This window comes from Pteropus medius, unplaced genomic scaffold (assembly GCF_902729225.1).
Source record: "Pteropus medius unplaced genomic scaffold, Ma_sr-lr_union100, whole genome shotgun sequence".
Lineage (NCBI taxonomy): Eukaryota > Metazoa > Chordata > Mammalia > Chiroptera > Pteropodidae > Pteropus > Pteropus medius.
In genome coordinates this window covers 452,031-470,946 of record NW_024342469.1, presented here as the reverse complement: position 1 = coordinate 470,946, position 18,916 = coordinate 452,031, and the positions used below count along the sequence as shown (strand labels likewise).

Here is an 18,916-nt window from a genome sequence, read left to right as displayed (position 1 = left end):
CTTCCCTGCCCAGAACTGACCCCGCCGACCCTCCGCCAGATCTGGACAAATGCCGTCCTCTGTCCCTCCTGTCACGGTGCACGCCGCACTAGAGGACAACAAGGGTCAGACCCTCAGCACATGTGGGGCCGGGGCTGACCCTGGCTTCACTCCAGAGTTGGGGGCACCCCTGGTGGTCCAGTAGACGTCATTCAGCACGGTCACCCCACTCGGTGCACTCAGTCTGGACTGTCAGGTGTCTCCCAGTTAGACCTCCAGGGACGTGCTGGCTGCTACGCAGCGCAGCCATTCTGGACGGCGCAGTTCCCTCTGCCCGCGCCAGCCCGCAGCCGCAGCCCTGAGGTCTGAAGCCGGGGCTCGCAATCCGGGAGATGGGACCTGGCACTGGAGCCCAATTCTCCCGGCAAGGCCGAGGGGCCGAACCGCGGAAGCGGACAGACTGACAAAACAGCCCATCAGAGCCAGACTGTGGCGGGCGTGGCCCACGCAGGCGCAGTGGCGGCCGCCGCCCCCCGGCGATTGGGCAGCGAAGCGTGTGGGGCGGGTCTTCCGGTAGGGGCGGAGCGGTTTCCGTCGCAGCGGCGGCGCTTATGGCCTCTCTCAAGGCTACGCTCGGGGCTTCCTTCGCGGCCGCCCGCACCCTGTCGCCGCCCCTCGGTTGCCGCCCGCTGCCCGCGCTCTGCTCTGCTTCGGCGGCCGCCCGCGGCGCCGCCATGGACCCGGCACCCCGCTGGCTGGCGGGGCTGCGCTTCGACAACCGCGCCCTCCGTGAGCTGCCCGTGGAGACGCCGCCGCCGGGCCCCGAGGGCGCCCCGTCCACGCCGCGGCTCGTGCCCGGGGCCTGCTTCAGCCGCGTGCGGCCCGCGCCCCTGCGGCAGCCGCGCCTGGTGGCGCTGTCGGAGCCCGCGCTGGCACTGCTGGGCCTGGGCCCGCCGCCCGACGACCACGCCGCCCGCGACGCACGCGAGGCCGAGGCCGCGCTCTTCTTCAGCGGCAACGCGCTGCTGCCGGGCGCCGAGCCCGCCGCGCACTGCTACTGCGGCCACCAGTTCGGCCAGTTCGCCGGGCAGCTGGGCGACGGCGCCGCCATGTACCTGGGCGAGGTGTGCACAGCCGCCGGCGAGCGCTGGGAGCTGCAGCTCAAGGGCGCCGGCCCCACGCCCTTCTCCAGGTGGGCGCCCTTCTCCAGGGCCGGGCCGGGCCGGGGCTCGGGGCTCGGGGCTCGGGGCTGAGGTGTGCTGAGCGCTGGAGGCCCGCCCCACTCTCTTGGCCGTCTTTGGGGGCGTGCGCGTGCCGGCAGAGCTGTCCTCCCAGCTGGGGGTGAGATGTGACCCCGGGAAGTTTGATCTCGGGCCGGAGAACACGGGCAGCAGCGTCCTGGCAAGGAGCAGCTTGCGGGAGGAGCCCGAGGCCAGGAAAGTAGTGCTGCGCCCCAGGTCCCCGACTCCCCTGCTGCTTGTCAAGTGACCCATCCCCTGTAGCTGGCACAGTGTGGGGATCCTGCTGCCTGTCACGTCAGGCAAAGCATCCGACCCTACAGCACTGGCTGCTGCCCGTGCTCTGTTCTCTCACTATCCAGGGACTTCATACCTGTAACACACTTGTGTTTACCGCGTGCACAGCCCAGCCCCCACTGCTGGGGAGCCAGGGTGACTTGTCAGGAAACCCACAGATAGCACAAGGCTCCCTTCCACCGCGCTTAGCGTCTGTGTGTCCACTCACATGCCTGCTGTGCCCCAGAATCCTGGATAGGGACCAGACCCCCCTCAGATCCAGCCTCCCAGGGGACGTTCTCCCAGGCACCACCTTCCTGGCACTTCAGGCCGGCGGGGTCCTGACCCCGCGGTCAGGCGGGCAGTGTCAGGCACCCGTGCAGGAGTCCGCGGGCCCCGGGCCCTAGTGCAGACCCAGCAGGCTGCTCAGTTGCAGACGGCGGGGACAGTGTGTTTTGTTCTTCTCCACTGAACAGTTTATGTATTTAGTCCATGTTTGTTAAGTGTTCGTCGAATGCCTAAGAAAAGTCCCAAGTTGGCGTTTTCTGTTTAAGGGCACGTCTGTCCTTTGGCCACACCCTCTCAGGCTTCTACCTCCTGCCTTCGAGCCGTTTGCCAATCAGCGTCATCGCGTGCTACACACACACACACACACACCACTGCCCACACACCCACAGACCCACAGGCAGCTTTATCTCAGCCCCTCAGAATAGCTGGTCCTTCCTCATCGCCCAGTCTGCAGACCTTTTATCTGTCTCGAAGTTCTCCAGTTCCACTTGGCACCCCCACCACCCGCCCGAACACCCTGCCCAGAGAGGTCAGCACCAGCAGCTGTCAGAAGAGTTTGGCCCTTGGAATGATACGTAAATGCTACCCCGCCCCCCCGGGGGTCTGCTCATTCTATGCACATCTTTAAACCGTATGTGTACATTTTGATAATTTAGTTTTGCCAGTTATAAAGACAGACCTTTTTGTGAACGTAATCAGCTATTGGAAGTCACTTTTTATACCTAAACCCTGGAGTTTGTTAGTGTTTCCAGACCTGAAGTCTGCTAGAATATTTTTTCCTTTAAAAGTAAGAGTCATTTGACCCTCAACTCAGGTTTGCACACGCTACCTGCCCCCCGCATGTGCTGGGGTCCCCAGCCTGAATGACACTTGAGGTTAAAGACCAAGTAGCCATGAGTGGTTTAACCCAGGTATGGGTTTTGCAGGGTGGGCGGGTAGCTGCTTCTGCCTCCTGCCTGCATGGGGGTTGGGATTTCAGGACAGGTGACTCTTGGCAGATGCAGAGCTGGTCCTCAGCTGGGTCCATCCCAGCAGCTTGGCTGAAACAGACATGGGCATACAAGAGAAGGGACTTGTCACATGTCCCATCGGCTGTCAGGGCAGGGTGCCCTCTGAGGCTCTTTGCCCTTACTCTGTGGTCACAGTTCAGTTCTGGCTTCTGTTTTGGGATTCTCACCTTGGGGAAAAAGACAGGCTTGTTTTCAGATCATTTTTACCAAATTCAAGATGAGCGTGGACTATGGTGGCTCCTGGGTACAGTGTGAGATCTAGCTGGGCTGAAAGGTGACTCCCAGACCACTGCAGGGAGATTGCAGTGACATTTGAGGATGAATTAACCTGGCATAGTAACTTGCACAGAACAGAAGGAAGTGAATGGCCATAGCTGTGGATTGAGGGGCACGCTGGCCGGAGCAGGCGGTCTCCCTAAGAGCCTGGGGTCACTCCGGGCCAGGTTTCCAGAGGTGTCGCTCAGGCTCCCAGGTGAGGGCAAGGCACAGGCCTGCAGGGCCCCGAGTGCCAGCCTGGGCATGGTCTCCCCTTAGCCCTGGCCTCCCTGGCCCCTTCCCAGGAGAGGACGCGGGCAGCGTCTGTCCCAGGTGCCTTCACTCAGCCTTTGTGCCCTGCCCAGCGACACAGAAAGTGTGCTCGTCTTCCCCCATATTTTTGATCTTTTCTTAGAAAGCTTTATAAATCATTGCAGGTGCCTTCCTGCCTAGGCGAGTGCTGGGTTGCTGCTGCGTCCCGGGCCAGACCTGGCTCCCCGGGGCAGAGATCCACACTCACTGTCGCTGTGTTTATTTGCCAGACGGGGGCTCTTGGAGGTCAGAGTGCCCGCCCCCTAGTCTCGCGAGGAGGGGGCCCACGCAGGCCAGCCGCTCTCATGCGCTGCCACTTTCCTTTTTTAATTTTAAAAAATACTAGAATTCCCAGCCTGGCGTGTGAGGAGTTTGGAAGCTGATCTATTCTAACAGGTAAAAAGATGAACAGACTGAAAAATCGATAACTCTTCTTAGCTCCGAGAGAGAAAAGAGGTCACAGCAAACCTCTGCCCCAAACAGGAGAGACCAGCAGGCGGACACAGAACTACAGCTTCCCAGGGGAACCTCCACGGAGTCCTTGCTCTGTAAGTGACAAACTTCTGGAGGCTCAGTGTGGACAACTCGGTGAGAACTCCAGGGGCACAGTCGTAAGGAGCCCCGACACGTCTGTGAATTTTAGCCCCTGGAGTCCTATTAGGCGCTCACAGTAGATTGTGGAGAACAATGTCTTGGTGCTTCCAGGAGGGCGGAGAGGAGCAGGAACCTTCGAAGCACAGCCGAGCACTGCGGTAGTGACGGCTGCTCTTGCAAACTTCAGCCAGAGCCCGACTCACCCTGGTGAAGGGAACGCCCCACTCCAGCCAGCTCTGGTGTTCCTGTCCCACCCGAAGGGCAAGGGGACTGAGACGCACACACGGAAGTCACGGTCCAGGGGCGCACGTCCACTGAAAGCCCAGCCTACTCACAGGACTGCGAACACTGCCCCACCATACCCCGCCACGTCACCGAAGTACTATTTACAGCAGCTCCTTCTACCCAGGATGTCAGGCCTGGCTACAAACAAAACAAAGCAAAAAAACACAAGGCACACCAAAAGGCAAAAACACAGCTGGAAGACACAGAGCCAGCACCAGAACGAGACTTGCGGCAGAGATGTTGGAGTTCTCAGTCCAGGAATCTACAGCAACTGTGATTCTACGATTCACATGCTAGGGCTTCCGTGGGCAAAGCAAACTACACGCAGGAACAGACGGGCGGTGTGTGTGGAGAGATGGAGACTCAGAACCGGGAGGAAATGGTAGAGATTTCTGGCAAAGACGCTAACGGAGACGATGGGTATGCTGTAGGCTCTCTGAGCTTGAGGATGCGTCTCAGTAGACGCCTCCGAAGGTGAGAAGCAAAGAGGAACAAACTAAAAGAACAGACTGTCCAAGAGCTAGTGGACAGAGCTGAGATGCTGTAACGTGTGTCACGGGAGCGCCAGGAGAGAAAGGAACAGAAGGAAGACTTGAAATGGTAATGACAGAGTATTCCCAAGTTAACATAACGCCAGACAGATCCAGGCAGCTCAGAGGACACCAGGCAGGATAAATGCCCCCAAAACTACACTCCACACATCATTTCAAACCACAGAAAAGCAAAGACAAAGAATTAAAAAAGACGTGAAAGAAGCCAGAGGCAGAAAACACCTGACCCGTAGTGGAGCAGAGCCAGGAATCGCAGCTCAGTCACGGGAAGGCACGCGAGCACAAGGGGAGAGGAGCGGGGGCCCCTGGGAAACGACCCTTCAAAGAAAGAAGCAAGGGACTGGACTTGCTCAGACAGGCGAAAACGTTCGTTGCCAGGAGACTTGCCTTGCAAGAAATGATGAAGTTCTTTAGAGAGAAGGGAAATAACAAAGATTGGAAGCCCGGATCCACAGAAAGGAAGAAGGGACATCGGAGGAAGAGAAGGAAAAATAGAAACTTGTGTGTTTTTATTCTTCATCTAAAAGGTGACAGTTTGTTCCAAATACAACAGCACTGTATTCGACTATGTGTGCTTATATTCACACACTGACATATGCTTATATAAGTGAAATTAGTGATGCTAATAATACAAGAGATAGGAGGGAGAAATTAGGATTATTTTGTTATTACAAGGTGCTCACACTACCTTTGAAGAGGGATAGTGTTATCTGAAGGTGGACTCGGATTATTTGTAAATGTGTATTACAAAATCTAGGGCAACCACTTGAAACAAGTTTAAAAATATATATAAATGATATGCTAGGAGAGAACCAATAAAAAGAGAGAAAATAGAATCAAAAAGGCTCAAGTGAGACCACAAGAGACAGAAATAGAAATCAAAGGAACAAATAGAAAAATAGTCAGAATGTGGTAGAATTTAATGCAGCTGTATGAACATGACTATGAATGTCAGTGGTCCGAATGTGCTAATTAAAACTAGAGATAGTCAGAATGGATCCAAAGCCACAACCAACTGTGTGTTTTCTACTAAGATGCCCACTTGAATTGGAGACACGTCTGGATTAAAAGTGAAGGGATGGAGGCAAACGTGCCACGCTGACACCGATCAAAAGGAAGCAGGACGAGCCATCTCCGTTTCCGGTGGAAGAGACTTCAGAGGACAGTCAGGGGTGAAGAGGCCACCGCATAAAGACAGAGAGATCGATCTCCAAGAGGAAATAACCGTGCGTGCGCCTCAGTGTCAGGACACGTGAGGCGGAAACCGACCTGCGCGGAGACGCAGATGAATCCACACCCTCGTCAGAAATGGTCAGATCCAGCGAGCAGAGAATCGGTACGGACTTTGTGTAGCCAGTAGCACATCAAATCCGCTGGATGTGATGGACACCTGTAGACAGCTTCGCCCACCCACAGCGAACGCACTTCTCAGGCTCGCGTGGAGCGTGCACCCCGACAGACCACGTTCTGGGCCGTCCACTCCCCTGACGAGTTTAAACAAACAAACCCATGCAGTGTCCGCTCTCGGACCCCAGCAGAACTAAACCAGAAATCCACCAGATAGACGGCCAGAAAATCCCAACGCACTTGGAGATTAAAACACACACGTCTAGATAACACGTGGGTCAGAGATGAAATCTCAAGAGAAACTTTAAAATACTCTGATCTGAATGAAAACGAAAACAACTCATCACAGTGTGTGGGGCACAACGAAGCAGAGCTTAGAGGGGAATTTACAGCAGCGAACGCAGATGTCAGTAAATAAGATCTAAAACCAATCAGCTAAGCTTCCACCTTAGGAAACTAGAAAAAAAGAGCAAATCAAACCCAAAGTAAGCAGAAGAAAAATTGAGCAGAAGTCAATAAAATTGAAATAGGAAATAGAGAAAATCAAACCAAAAGCTGATTCTTTGTAAAGGTCAGTAAAATCAATGATCCTCTAGCCAGGCTAGCTAAGAGAAGACACAGATTACTAATATGAGAAGTAAATGAGGGGACAGCACTATAAATCTTATGGACATTAAAATGATAAAGGAGTATTATGAATAACTCTATGCTCACAACTTTGATAACCTAGATGAAATGATCCAATTCCTTGAAAGATGCATTTTGCCAAAACACAAGAAGAAGTAGACAATCTGAGTAGATCTCTTTCTATTAAAGAAATTTAATCAATAATCAAGCACTGGGCCCAGATGGTTCCCTGCTGGATCCTACCAAACATTTAAGGAATAAATTTTACTAATTCTCTATTCTTTCGGAGGATGGAAGCGAAGGGAATACTTCTAACTCATCCTGCGAGGCCAGCGTTACCCTGATTCCAAAACCAGACGAAGACAGCACAGAGAAACCACAGAGCGATGTCTCATGAACACAGATGCAGAAACCCTCAGCGAGACATTAGCATGTCGAATCCAGCAACATGTGAGAATCACACACCACAACAAAGTGGGAATTATTCCAGGTGTGTAAGGCTGGTTCAACATGAGATTAATTGGTGTAATCCATCAGATCAACAGGCTGCAGAAGAAACCACGTGACCCAGTCAACAGATGCAGAAAGGGCATCTGACCAAATCCAGCACCGCCTCATGGTGAGAACTCAGTAAGCTAGGGCGAGAGGGGCACGTCCTCACTGAGGTGAGGAACACCCGCAGAAGCTTCCAGCTGACATCCACCACATGCTGAGACCTTCAAAGCTTTCCCACTGAGATCAGGAATGAGGCAAGGAAGTCCCCGTCACCAGTGCATTTCAACATTGTATTGGAAGACCTGGCTAAAACAAGACAAAAGCAATCAAAGGCATACAGATTGAGATGGAAGAAACGAAATGAGCTAATGAGCAGTTACAGCAAGGTCGCCAGACACGAAGTCACCACACAGTAACTTTATACCAGCAGTGAGCAACTGGAATTTGAAATAAAGACAATGCTAACAGAAAAACCTGCACACGATTATAGCAACTTTATTCACAATTGCCAACACTTGGAAGAAACCGAAGTGCCCTTCAGCCCGTGATGGATAACCGAACTGCCGTCCACCCTGACAGGAGATCCTCAGCACAGAAGGGATGAGCTCTCGAGCCGCAGGGAGCCTGCCGGAGCCTTTGGTGCACGTCTGTGAGTGAAAGCCCAGCGAGCGGGTGGCACGCCGTGTGACTCCAGCTCGGTGACATTCTGGAGACGGAAAGAGTCGGGGTTACAGGGTTAGAGGGGAGGAGTGGACAGGTGGAGGACAGAGGACTTTTAGGGCAGTGAGACTTCTCTGCATGACGCTCATGGTGGGTACGTGTCATACGTTTGTCAGAACCCATAGGACATTCAATACCAGGAGTGACCCTACTGTGAACTGTGGACTGCACGATAATGACATGTCCGTGTCGGGTCATCGGTTATCGCGGACGTCCCGGTCCTGAGGGGGACGCTGACAGTTGCAGAGGCTGTGGGAGGGAGGGGACGGGATATACAGGAAGAGCACCGTCCCCTCAGCCTTGCTCTGAAAAGCTGTCTGCCAAAACATGCTAATAACAGAGGCCCAGTGCGACAAACGCTGCTGCCGTGTGTGTCCCTGTACACGGTTTGTAAAACCAGTCCTAAAAGCAGCTGCAGGTCCACGAGCGTGTGTGTGACACGGTGAGCGGGTGGACCTGCCCTTCACTGTCCCTAGCATCAGTCCAGCCCCGGCTGCAGGCCGGGCTTGTCACCGTGCTGTCATCTAAAGTAAACTCTGACGGTGACGTTGGTGCTGCTTGTGAATTGTGTTTGAAACAGCTTCGGCGTGTCCATTCAGTCTGTCCCTCTCGCTGCCCAAACCGCAGGGTCAAATGGACGCCCGCCTGAGCAGCACAGTGACCTCTGTGCTTGATTCCAGACAGGCCGATGGCCGCAAGGTCCTGCGCTCCAGCATCCGGGAGTTCCTGTGCAGCGAGGCCATGTTCCACCTGGGGGTCCCCACCACGCGGGCAGGGGCCTGTGTCACGTCGCAGTCCACGGTGGTGCGTGATGTGTTCTATGACGGTAACCCCAAGCAGGAGCCGTGCGCAGTCGTGCTGCGTGTAGCCCCCACCTTCCTCAGGTAATGCGGGGCTCTCGCAGCCAGAGGCACCTCGGTGACACGTCCAGAACCCGGCCCTGGCCAGCCCTGGCACAGAAGCAGGGTGCTGTGGGGGAGACGTTTTGCACTCAGGGGGAGGGACTGACGGGCCAAAGGCACTGGGCACTTTCTGGGTTGGGAGCCCTGTCCTGTGTGGGGACAGCCGGGCTGTGCCCTTCCGCACTGCGTCCTGGCCCTGTGTCACCGGGAGAGCTGGGGTGGTAGTTCAGTCGTGGCCAGAGTTCAGCTGGCCCAGGAGAGGCCTGAAGGGCCCAGGGCTGCCAGAGGGGCTGTCCCAACACGGGCACTGAGGTGGGGTACATACAGAGCTGTTCACTTAGACTTTGTGACAGGGAACAACATGAAGCTCACCCAGCAAATGCTCTTGCTCAGCGTCATGATGACAACTGACTTGTTTTCCTCACCCATTCATTAATGTCTGATGTCACCGTGCTGCGTGGCATCAAACACAGAGTTATCAGGAGGTGGATGTGGTGATCTTGTAGCTAAGCCGTCCTGTGGGGCCAAGCTGACCCTGTACATATCAGAGCAGCCAAGACAGCTCAGCTATCTCCAGGCCAGTCCCAACCTTTCTTCCTGTCTTCTGGGGCAGTGGTCCCCAACCTTGTTGGCACCAGGGACCAGTGCTCCTATGAGAATCTGGTGCCCAATGGTCTGAGATGGAGTTGAGGGGTGATGCCAGCACTGGGGAGCGGCTGCAAACACGGATGGAGCTTCGCTTGCCCACCACTCACCTCCTGCTGTGCGGCCTGGTTCCCAGAGGGCGGTGGACCGGCACTGGTCTGCAGCCCAGGGGTGGGGGACCCCTGCTCTGAGGGATGGGGGAGCCAGGGGAGAGGTCTGCCTTGTCCTTGGAGACCCAGGGCTTCTCCACGGTGGCACCACTAGGCAGTGTGCATAGCAGACAAGCAGCTGATGCTGTCACCGCACTTCAGTTAGCACTTGACCGGAGTGTCCTTAGCTGTGGCAGGACGAGCACAGGGCCCTTCTCGTCCTGTGGAGTCCGGGAGAGACGACCGGGGCTGCGCAGACTTTGACTGAAAGTGGACAGAGCCACGGAAAGACTGGCCGAGCTCGTTCGAGGGGACCAAAGCCTCCCCGGGGCAGGCGCCCGCCTCCCGCGTAGGCAGGAGGCTGCGCTGACCACGGAAACCCCGCCCCTCCAGGTTCGGATCCTTCGAGATCTTCAAGCCGGCGGACGAACACACGGGGCGCGCGGGCCCCAGTGTGGGGAGGAACGACATCCGCGTTCAGATGCTGGACTATGTGGTCGGCACGTTCTACCCCGAGATCCAGGCCGCCCACGCCAGCGACAGCGTGCAGAGGAACGCCGCCTTCTTCCGCGAGGTGGGCGGGCCAGCCCCTCCCTGGCCATGCTGGGTCTGCGGGCCTGATCCACCAGCCGTGGGCGCCACGCAGCTGCCCCCGCCCACCTGGGCTGCACCTGGGCCAGGGGATGTGGCCAGCGCCCAGTTCATCCCCGTGGCAGGCAGGGAGGCGGGTTGCTCTGCCTTGTGGGCCTCCACATGTCCATCAGCAGAGCAGAGAGGGGACCCTGCCAGTGCCCAGGCGCCCTCAGCTGCTCAAGAGGCACGGCGTAGGTGAGGCTGGCAGCTGGGCCCTGGCCTGGGTGGGCCATCTGAGCCCCTCCCCTGGCCGCGGGGCACAGCCTGGACCTCGGCAGGTTTGTCTGTAGTCTAGGTACCTTGTTTGGTCGTCCGCTGGGTCCAAGTCACGGGAAGTCAAGGTTTCCTCGTTTTTCTTGTGGGTAAGAGCCACTGTGAGCACCTGGGAGCCAGTGCGTGGGGACTGGATCCTGCGCGTGACTCCTCCAAACTCGTCTCCTCCAGCCTCCCAGGGCCCTGCACGGCTGCGTGCTGGACGAGAGGGCGGCGTGCTGGGGCGGAATCCCCAGGGAACAGCTCGCTCCAGGGACTGAGCGAAGAGGGGAGGGGGAGGCTGGAGGGAGTGGACAGGCCTGTTTTGCTGCAGGTGACACGTCGCACAGCCCGGTTGGTGGCCGAGTGGCAGTGTGTCGGCTTCTGCCACGGCGTCCTCAACACAGACAACATGAGCATCGTGGGGCTCACCATCGACTACGGGCCCTTCGGCTTCCTGGACAGGTGAGATGGCCTGGGAGGGCCACACCCACACCCACACCCACATACCGGTCGCTAGGCAGGGGAGGGACCTGCAGGTGCCTGCGGCCGGTTTCCTCACCGCCTGGTTGGTGTTCCCAGCAGCAAAGTCCCCTGGAAGGTTTCAAGCTGAGGAGCACTGTAAAGGATGTCTCTACTGCCAGGCGCAAGGGACCGAAGGGGCAGGGACGGGAGCAGGAAGAGGGGAGCGCCTGGCCCGGTGCTGTGTGGCCTCCCTGCTCCTAGGGTGGAGCCATCGGGGTCCTTGGGGAACAGGCAGGAGAGCGGTGGCCACGTGGGCGCTTTGGGTGCTCCCAGGGAGCCTGCACTGTCCCCTCGGCAGCACCATGGTTCTCATTCCGAGTGGCAGGTATGACCCTGACCACGTGTGCAATGCCTCCGACAACGCCGGGCGCTACACGTACAGCAAGCAGCCTGAGGTGTGCAGGTGGAACCTGCGGAAGCTGGCCGAGGCCCTGGAGCCCGAGCTGCCCCTGGCGCTGGCCGAGGCCATCCTGGCCGAGGAGTACGACGCCGAGTTCCGTAGGCACTACCTGCACAAGATGCGCAGGAAGCTGGGCCTCGTGCGGACCGAGCAGGAGGAGGACGCCGCGCTGGTGGCCAGGCTCCTGGAGACCATGCAGCTGACCGGTGAGTGCGGGCAGCCACACGGGCTCAGAGTTTTCACCGCCATAAAATGAACAGGACATGACCTTGACCCTTAACCTGTTTCCCTGTGCTCGCCAACCAGTGGCATTAGGCGCACTCACTGCTGTGCAGCTGTCACCACCAGCACCTCCAGAACATTCCATCTTCCCAAATGAAGCTCCGTCCCCATTAAATACTCACTCCCCACGACCCCCCACCTGTCACCCACTTTCCTACTTCCTGTCTCTGAATCTCACCCCTCTAGGGCCTCGCAGAAGTGGAGCCACACAGTGCTTGTCCTCTGTGCCCTGCTGGGCTCCCGGCTCGCGCTCGTGGCCCACCCCCGTTAAGCTCGAACCATCTACAGATGGACCGTGCTTTGCTCGTCCACCAGCCGTCGATGGGCACTGGGGTGGTTTTCACTGTTAGCTGCTGTGAACGCACATGTGCAAGTGTCTGAGCCCCATTCTCGGCTCTGCACCAGGAGAGGGCTCCTGGGGCACTGTGCTGCATGACTTGCTGGTGGCAGCGTCGCCGGTCCTGATCTCGGGAAGTGCCGAGCCGGCCACCTGTGGCCTTTCCATACACACCCTTCGTCAGGTCGAGGCAGTTTCCTCCTCTTCCAGTCTGAGTGCCTGGGCCATTTTGTGTCAGTGAGACAATCACATGGGTTTACTCCTTCGTCCCCAACTTGTCCGGGTCACTTTAAATTGCTGTGGTGAATTTGAGGCCACAGGCGGGGCCTCAAACCGTAGACATTCATTTCTCACGTGCAATCCTGGAGGCTGTGAGTCGGAGGTCGAGGCGCCAGCGGACTGTGTGGTGCCGTCTTCCTGCAGTGTCCTTCCGCCAAGGACACGAGTCCTGTCACCGGGCCCACCCGGGGCCTGACTGCCGCCCAGAGTCACCGGGGATGGGAGCTCCAGGAATGAATGCTGGGGGCACAAACATTCAGGTCACGGAACATCCCCTGCAGTCCTGGGAGGACCGCTGCTCGGTTGTGGCAACTGTCTCTGTGCCACTGAACGACTGGTTTGCCAGGGCTGTCAGAGACTTTTGCGCCTGTTTCTCAGGGGTGCTGATCTGCCGCTGTCGTGTCCTCTGTCTTTGGCTCTGCTATGAAGGCGGTGCCAGTCTCTCAGAATACTTAGAAAGTGTCCCCTCCTGCTTGGAAGAATTCGAGACAGCCTAGTGGCGTTCTCGAACCGCCCGGGAGAATGCACCCATGCAGCCGTCGGGTCCAGGGCGCTCTCGTTAGGATTTGGGTCACTGGCCGGTCTTACTGCTTATAGGACTCTCCAGACGACTGTTCATTGTCCTTACAGCCTGGTTTCTGTGTGATCGCTAGTGACGTTCCCCACTTCGATTTCTGATTTTAGACACCCGTGTCTCTTCTCTTTTTGTCAGTGTAGCTAGGTTTGTCAGTTTTGTTGATCTTTTCAAAGAGCGAACTTTCAATGATTTTTATTTTTTTTAATTTAATTTTTATTTTCTTCCCTTCTGCTTTGGTCTCATTTTGTTCTTTTTCTAGTTCATTAGGTGTAAGACTAGGTTATCGAGATCTTTTTTTCAGTTGCTATAACTGACGTGTAAATGCTCACTTCAGGTGCACAATGAAGGCTCGATATGAGAACCTACTGCAGACCGGTCGCCACACAGCTGCAAACTTTGTGATAAGCGAGACCTGCAGGTCTCTAACATCCGCATTCGTAGCTGCGGCCATGCTTCAGTGTGTTACTCGAGTGTTCCCTAATTTCTCTTGTGGTTTCTTTTGTTAAATGTGGTTCCATTTAACTTTCACGTTACTTATGAATTTTCCAGTGTTTCTCCTGTGACTTTCAGCTTCATTACACTGTAGTTAGAAAACATACAGGTTTTTTTCGATGTATTAGAACTTGTCCCGTGGCCTTACGTGCCATCACGGCGCGTGCTGCCTCGGCTGGACAGTTGTCTGTTCTGGTCAGGTTAGTGCTGCCCCACTTCTCGCTGACCTGTGCCCACATCCTGGCCACTGTTTAAAGTGCCGTGTTGAGTCTCAGGCTCATAGGACAATTCTGTTTCTCCTTTCGAGTGTATGGATGTTCATTTTATATGTCTTGGAGTTCTTGTTTGGTCCATGTATGTTCATAATTCTTACATCTTGGTGAATTGGCTCTTTACCAATAATTGTTTTTTTAATTCTTTATTTAAAGTACATTGGTCTGATATCAGTGGAGCCACCCAGCTCTAAGTTACAATTTGCTCAGGACAGTCTTTCCCGCCTTTCGCTTCCAACATTTGAGTCTAAAGCGAGTGTCTTGGACAGGGTGCAGTAGTGTCTGCCGTTTTTTAACCCATTCTGATTTTGATTTGGAGACTAATCCATCTACTTATCAAGCAGTTACTGATCAGGAAAGGCTTCTGCCATTTCGTGTCTCCCTCCTTCTCTCCACCGTCGCTTTCGCGTGTAGTGGTTTTGGTGGCGTACTGTACTGGTTGCCTTCTCGTTTCCTTTTGTGTATATTTTTTAGATGTTTTCTTAGGAGTCATGGTGACAGTGTGTTCTAACAAGTCAGAGGACTGCACGCTCTCTGCCACGTCGAATCTTGTGCTAAGCATGTTTCAGTGGCGGCCCCCGAAGTGGGAAATGGCTGCAGTGACATTGCTCAGGGCCAGGGGCCAACCTCAGTGCCCACACTATTGTACCCATTTTACAGATGAAGAAACCGGGGCTGGTGGCCGAGCTGGGTAGGGGCTGAGGAACAGGCTAGAAGAGGGTCCAGAGCCCTGGACCTGATGCTGACTAGGGCTCCTGCACCTGTGTTGGGGGGATGGGTGTGGGCCAGCGAGAGGCTGGTGCCACAGGAGGGACATGCAGGGCCCAGCCCCCAGCACCAAGTGCTCTGTGCTCCAGGCGCTGACTTCACCAACACCTTCTGTCTGCTGAGCTCCTTCCTGGTGGGGCTGGAGGCACCAGGCCTAGACGACATCTTGACTGCGCTGACCACACAGTGTGCCTCCCTGGAGGAGCTGAGGCTCGCCTTCCGCCCCCAGATGGACCCCCGGTGGGTATGCGGGTCTTGCTTCTTTGGAATGTTTGTAGAAACACAGGATGGTCAGGATAGCATGGGGGCATGTGCACATCAGGGAACATGGGATAGTTTTCTGGGTACCTAGGGGTTCAGGGGGCTGTCCCACTCCCAGGACTCGGGGATAGTTACATCCCTGGGACACCAAGGCCCATTCGCTGGTCACAGGGCAGGCCAGCGGTGCTGATGCTGGCACGGGCGAGTCACATGGGACAGGCTGGGAGGCTGGGCTCTGCGCCCCAGCAGCTCCCCGGGCCAGCCCTCAGGTCCCTGTCAGAGCACGCTCTGCACTGTCCCCCACTGGGTGTCGCCCACACCTGGGGAATACCTGGAAGTATGGCTGTAGGACTTGATAAACAAGCCAACAGATTGTGGTCTGAGAAGAATTTAGTGCAGCACTGGGGAGTGAACTGAAGCTCAGGGTGCAGGACCTCCGGAAGGAAGCCAGTAAGACTGGGCGAGGGGTGTCAGGCTGTCCCTGACCCCCAGACGCCTTTGGGAGTGGGGAGAGATCCAGCTTATGGTCATTATGGGAAGAGCTCACAGCAGTTACCTTCTCCCAGAGGAAATCATTGCTGGGTTGGGACAAAGATAAGGGGGGCGCCAAGCAAAAAGATGGCACCTGACTCCTCTTTGGGATGGGTGCCCCCCCACACCCCAGGGTCTGCCCAAGTCAGCGGCGGTCGCAGTTCCTCAGGCGGGTGACTGGCAGGTGCCCCCACGTCAGCGTCATCTGTGGGCCGCAGGCAGTGTAGCAGGGCAGCTGAGACTGTTGCCACCGCCTCTGTGCCAGGATAGTCATCACCAAGGTGTCCGGCGGTCCCAGGCCACGGCCCCAGCCAGTGGTGGGGGCACTGATGCCTGCCAAGCGCACTCACGCAGCCACTCCACGCAGGCAGCTCTCCATGATGCTGATGCTGGCGCAGTCCAACCCGCAGCTCTTCGCGCTCCTCGGCTCGCAGACAAACATCACGAAGGAGCTGGAGCGTGTAGAGCAGCAGTCGCGGCTCGAGCAGCTGAGCCCAGCGGAGCTGCTGAGCATGAACAAGGACCACTGGGCCACTTGGCTGCAGGAGTACAGGTGAGGCCGGCCCCACCCGCCACCCAGTCGCGAGGCTCTGGGTGCTGACTGCCTGTAGTATCACCTCCCCCGGGGGTAGCTACAGACAACCCCTACCCAAGGATCCGCATGGAGGACGACTGGGGGCTTGCATATGATTCCAGAGCCCGGCTGGAGAAGGACAGGGAGGGTGCCGGAGACGCCGCCGCCTGGCAGGCTGAGCGTGTGCGTACCATGCACGCCAACAACCCCAAGCACGTGCTACGGAACTACATTGCGCACAGGGCCATCGAGGCTGCCGAGAACGGAGACTTCTCAGAGGCAAGGGCGTGCCTGTCCCTGCTGTGTCCCTGGGTCCCACAGTAGGGGGTGGGCTGGGGAGGGAGGGGCACCCCCACAACCCTGCCTTGTTCCCCCAGGTGCGAAAGGTGCTGAAGCTGCTGGAGACTCCATACCACAGGGACACAGAGGCCCCCGAGGTCCTGGATGCCACTGAGCCTGAGGGGGCGGGCGGGGCAGGCGGGGAGGCTGGCGGGCGAGGCTCTTACAGCAGCAAGCCCCCGCTCTGGGCTGCGGAGCTCTGCGTCACCTGATCCTCGTAACTGCCTTGGGGCCTCCACACCAGGAGGCCCCAAGGCCCTGAGTCCAACTGAGTCCATGAGGCGGCACCTGCTGAGCAGCCAGCAAAGCACACCCACACCGCCTCTCCATGACAACAGAGACGTCCAGTCAGGACCTGACCCGTCTCTGTCCGACGCGGACTCAGCAGCCCAGCCCCCCACTAGATGCACAAGGCCAACTCAGCAGAGGGAACCGCGCGGTAGTCCCCTGCCCCGGCCAGCCTAGGAGGAGCCGGCACTGCACGCCTTCTGCTGGCTGGGGACCTGTAAATAAAGCAGCCGCTTCCTCACCCCTAGCGTGGTCACTCGGCCCCTCTGGGGACACCTCTGTGTGGCGCTCAGGCATCCTGGTAGTAGTTGTTGAAGTTGATGCGCAGCAGGAAGTCCTCCAGGTGTGGCTGGTAGCCGCGGTTCACCAGCTTGGTCACCACTGCGGGCAGGCGGGTGCCGTGAGCAGCTTGGGGAACCCCCTGTGGCCCTGTCCGCCTGTCCCCACCGTGGCCCTGCCTGTGGGAACGGCTCACCTTTAAAGAGGAAGTGGGAGTAGTACTTGAAGGTGCTGTAGGACTGCTGCATGAGAGCGAAGTTGGGGTGCTCAGCCGGGCCCCAGGGCCGGGAGATGAGCTGGCTGCGGAACTTGAGAACCAGGCTGAAGACGCTGTGGATGATGTTCATGACGGGCGCCGCCCTCTCCGTCAGTAGACCCCTGGAGAGCAAGAGCCGAGCTGTGGGTGGGTGCGCGCGCCTAGACCCGGGCCGCGGCCCCCAGCGCCCATGCCTCACCTGAAGACCGCCTTGTGCAGGTACTCAGCGTGGGCGCGCTGGATATCCTCCAGGTCGCCCACCACGGCCAGCCTGGCTCGGAACTCACACCAGGTGACGTGCAGGATCTGGCTGGCGACGTAGCCCTGGATGACCTTCACGAAGTGTTGCATCTCGTGCTTGAACAGCTGCAGCTGACGGAACTGCACGGAGCCAGCCGCGGGGCTCGCCAGGGCTGCACGGAGGGCAGGGGTGAGGGGTGAGCGGTGAGGGGCGAGCGGCCACTGCCCCACAAGCCGAGGGCAGGCTCCAGGGCGGCCTTACCTGTGCGTTTGAGGTGGAAACAGACGTCCTTGAGTGTCCACATCATGAGTTTCAGTTGCAGCAAGAAGGAGAAGATACCACTGTACCTGCTCAGGCAGCTCTCGGTGATGACGATGTTGACAGGCCAGTCGACCTGTGGGGATGGGCCTGGCTCAGGGCAGCCCGAGAGCAGCCCCTGTCCCAGCCCCTGTCCCACTCACACCTGGGGCCCTGCTGACCTTGTACCTGAGCTCCAAGCAGCTCAGCACGTCGGGGGCGTTGGGGGCGAAGGCCTCGGGCAGGAACTTGAGGGCGAAGGAGAGGTTGGCGGCGTGCGGGGAGTCGCCGTGCAGGCTGTACTGCAGCGCCTTGCTCAGCACCGCGTTCAGCACCAGAGGGCTGAGCAGCTCTCCGGGCGTCTGCCCCGCCCCAAGCTGAATGGGAGAGAGCACAGGGTCCTGAGGGTGTCCCAGCCACCCACGGCCAGGCATGCTGCACCCCTCCACACCCAGGGGTCACCTTCTCAAAGAGCAGGTCGCTGAGGGACTGGGCAAACTCGCCGTCCTCCATCAGCAGGAAGTGCCGCAGGGCCTCGAAGTGCGCCTCAAGGCGCAGCTCCACGAAGAAGTAGTCCACCACAGCCTTGTTCACCAAGGAGATGCTGGCGGGAGGGGCCTGGAGTCAGGGGTGCTGGGTACCACGGGCTGGGCGGGGATGCGCGGCTGGGACACGGGCAGGAATACAGGCAGGAACTCACTGGGCGGCCAGAGGGGCTGTGATCGAGTGCTTCATGAGCACTGGCAGCGGCAGCAGCTCACTCAGCGGCACCGCAGTCTCATCCGCATCCGACTGGCCCCGGGGGTCCTCAGGGAGGGCCAAGGCCCGTGGGAGCCCATGGTGAAGGAGGCGGGCGATGGGAGGCTCCGCTGCACGACAAGATGGCCCAGGTCGCACTTGGGGGACACACTGGCCAGCCTCCGCCAACCTGCCATGGCCAGCCCACTCACACATGGCCTCGTAGCTGTCTGGGTACTGTTCCAGGCGGTACTGCCCTGCCAGGCCTGCCAGGTAGGCCTCCTCCCGGGCCTGGGCCGCTGCACCTGCCTCCTCCTCCTCCTCCAAGCCTGGGCTGCTCTGGGTGGCCACGCTTCCCTAAAACAGCCAGTATCAATGCCCTGCCCTTCACCTCAGTGGGAGGGCGGGCAAGTGGCCACATGTGCCTGACCCTGCAGGACAGACCCTTACCAGCCCTGAACCACAAAGTGGGCGCCCCCTGACCCCCAACTCTCAACCTTGGCTGCCCTGACCTGGGACTTGGAAGGCCAACTTGGAGAGAGGTCCTCGCTGTCCCCATTCCTTCCTGGGCCCGAGTAGCACAAATGAGACGGGAAAGGATGTCAGGGTCAGTGCCCACTGT

General features: G+C 57.9%; 2 protein-coding genes across 3 annotated transcripts in view; one reads left to right on the top strand and one right to left on the bottom strand.

Annotated features, from left to right (window-relative positions):
- Positions 1-552: 552 nt before the first annotated feature.
- Positions 553-16,724, top strand: SELENOO (selenoprotein O). 2 transcript variants are annotated; one of them, XM_039863095.1, is made up of 9 exons: positions 556-1,171; positions 8,658-8,861; positions 10,067-10,247; positions 10,893-11,023; positions 11,409-11,689; positions 14,580-14,730; positions 15,650-15,835; positions 15,979-16,135; positions 16,234-16,724. In XM_039863095.1, the coding sequence occupies exons 1-9, from the start codon at positions 591-593 to the stop codon at positions 16,414-16,416; spliced, it is 2,055 nt and encodes a 684-aa protein (XP_039719029.1). In that variant the 5' UTR covers positions 556-590; the 3' UTR covers positions 16,417-16,724. The 2 variants fall into 2 exon arrangements, with proteins under 2 accessions (XP_039719031.1, XP_039719029.1); XM_039863097.1 differs by lacking the exon at positions 16,234-16,724 and having other exon boundaries at positions 553-1,171; positions 15,548-15,835; positions 15,979-16,207.
- The window catches only part of TUBGCP6 (tubulin gamma complex component 6), an 18,795-nt gene continuing 15,002 nt past the window's right edge, over positions 15,124-18,916 (bottom strand). Inside the window, exons 17-25 of the mRNA XM_039863004.1 lie at positions 18,807-18,893; positions 18,507-18,651; positions 18,257-18,425; positions 18,019-18,160; positions 17,739-17,933; positions 17,521-17,653; positions 17,218-17,431; positions 16,959-17,140; positions 15,124-16,864 (exon numbers count right to left, since the gene is read on the bottom strand). Of these exons, the coding sequence (XP_039718938.1) occupies positions 16,773-16,864; positions 16,959-17,140; positions 17,218-17,431; positions 17,521-17,653; positions 17,739-17,933; positions 18,019-18,160; positions 18,257-18,425; positions 18,507-18,651; positions 18,807-18,893 (1,359 nt within the window). The 3' untranslated portion in view covers positions 15,124-16,772. The remainder of the gene's footprint in view (positions 16,865-16,958; positions 17,141-17,217; positions 17,432-17,520; positions 17,654-17,738; positions 17,934-18,018; positions 18,161-18,256; positions 18,426-18,506; positions 18,652-18,806; positions 18,894-18,916) is intronic.

Excerpts from the sequence above, each read along its gene's own strand:
- SELENOO (XM_039863097.1), top strand. The coding sequence starts at position 591 with ATGGCCTCTCTCAAGGCTACGCTCGGGGCTTCCTTCGCGGCCGCCCGC. Across the intron at positions 10,248-10,892 it reads ACGCCGCCTTCTTCCGCGAG|GTGACACGTCGCACAGCCCG; the intron begins GTGGGCGGGCCA and ends GTTTTGCTGCAG. Across the intron at positions 11,024-11,408 it reads CCCTTCGGCTTCCTGGACAG|GTATGACCCTGACCACGTGT; the intron begins GTGAGATGGCCT and ends TCCGAGTGGCAG.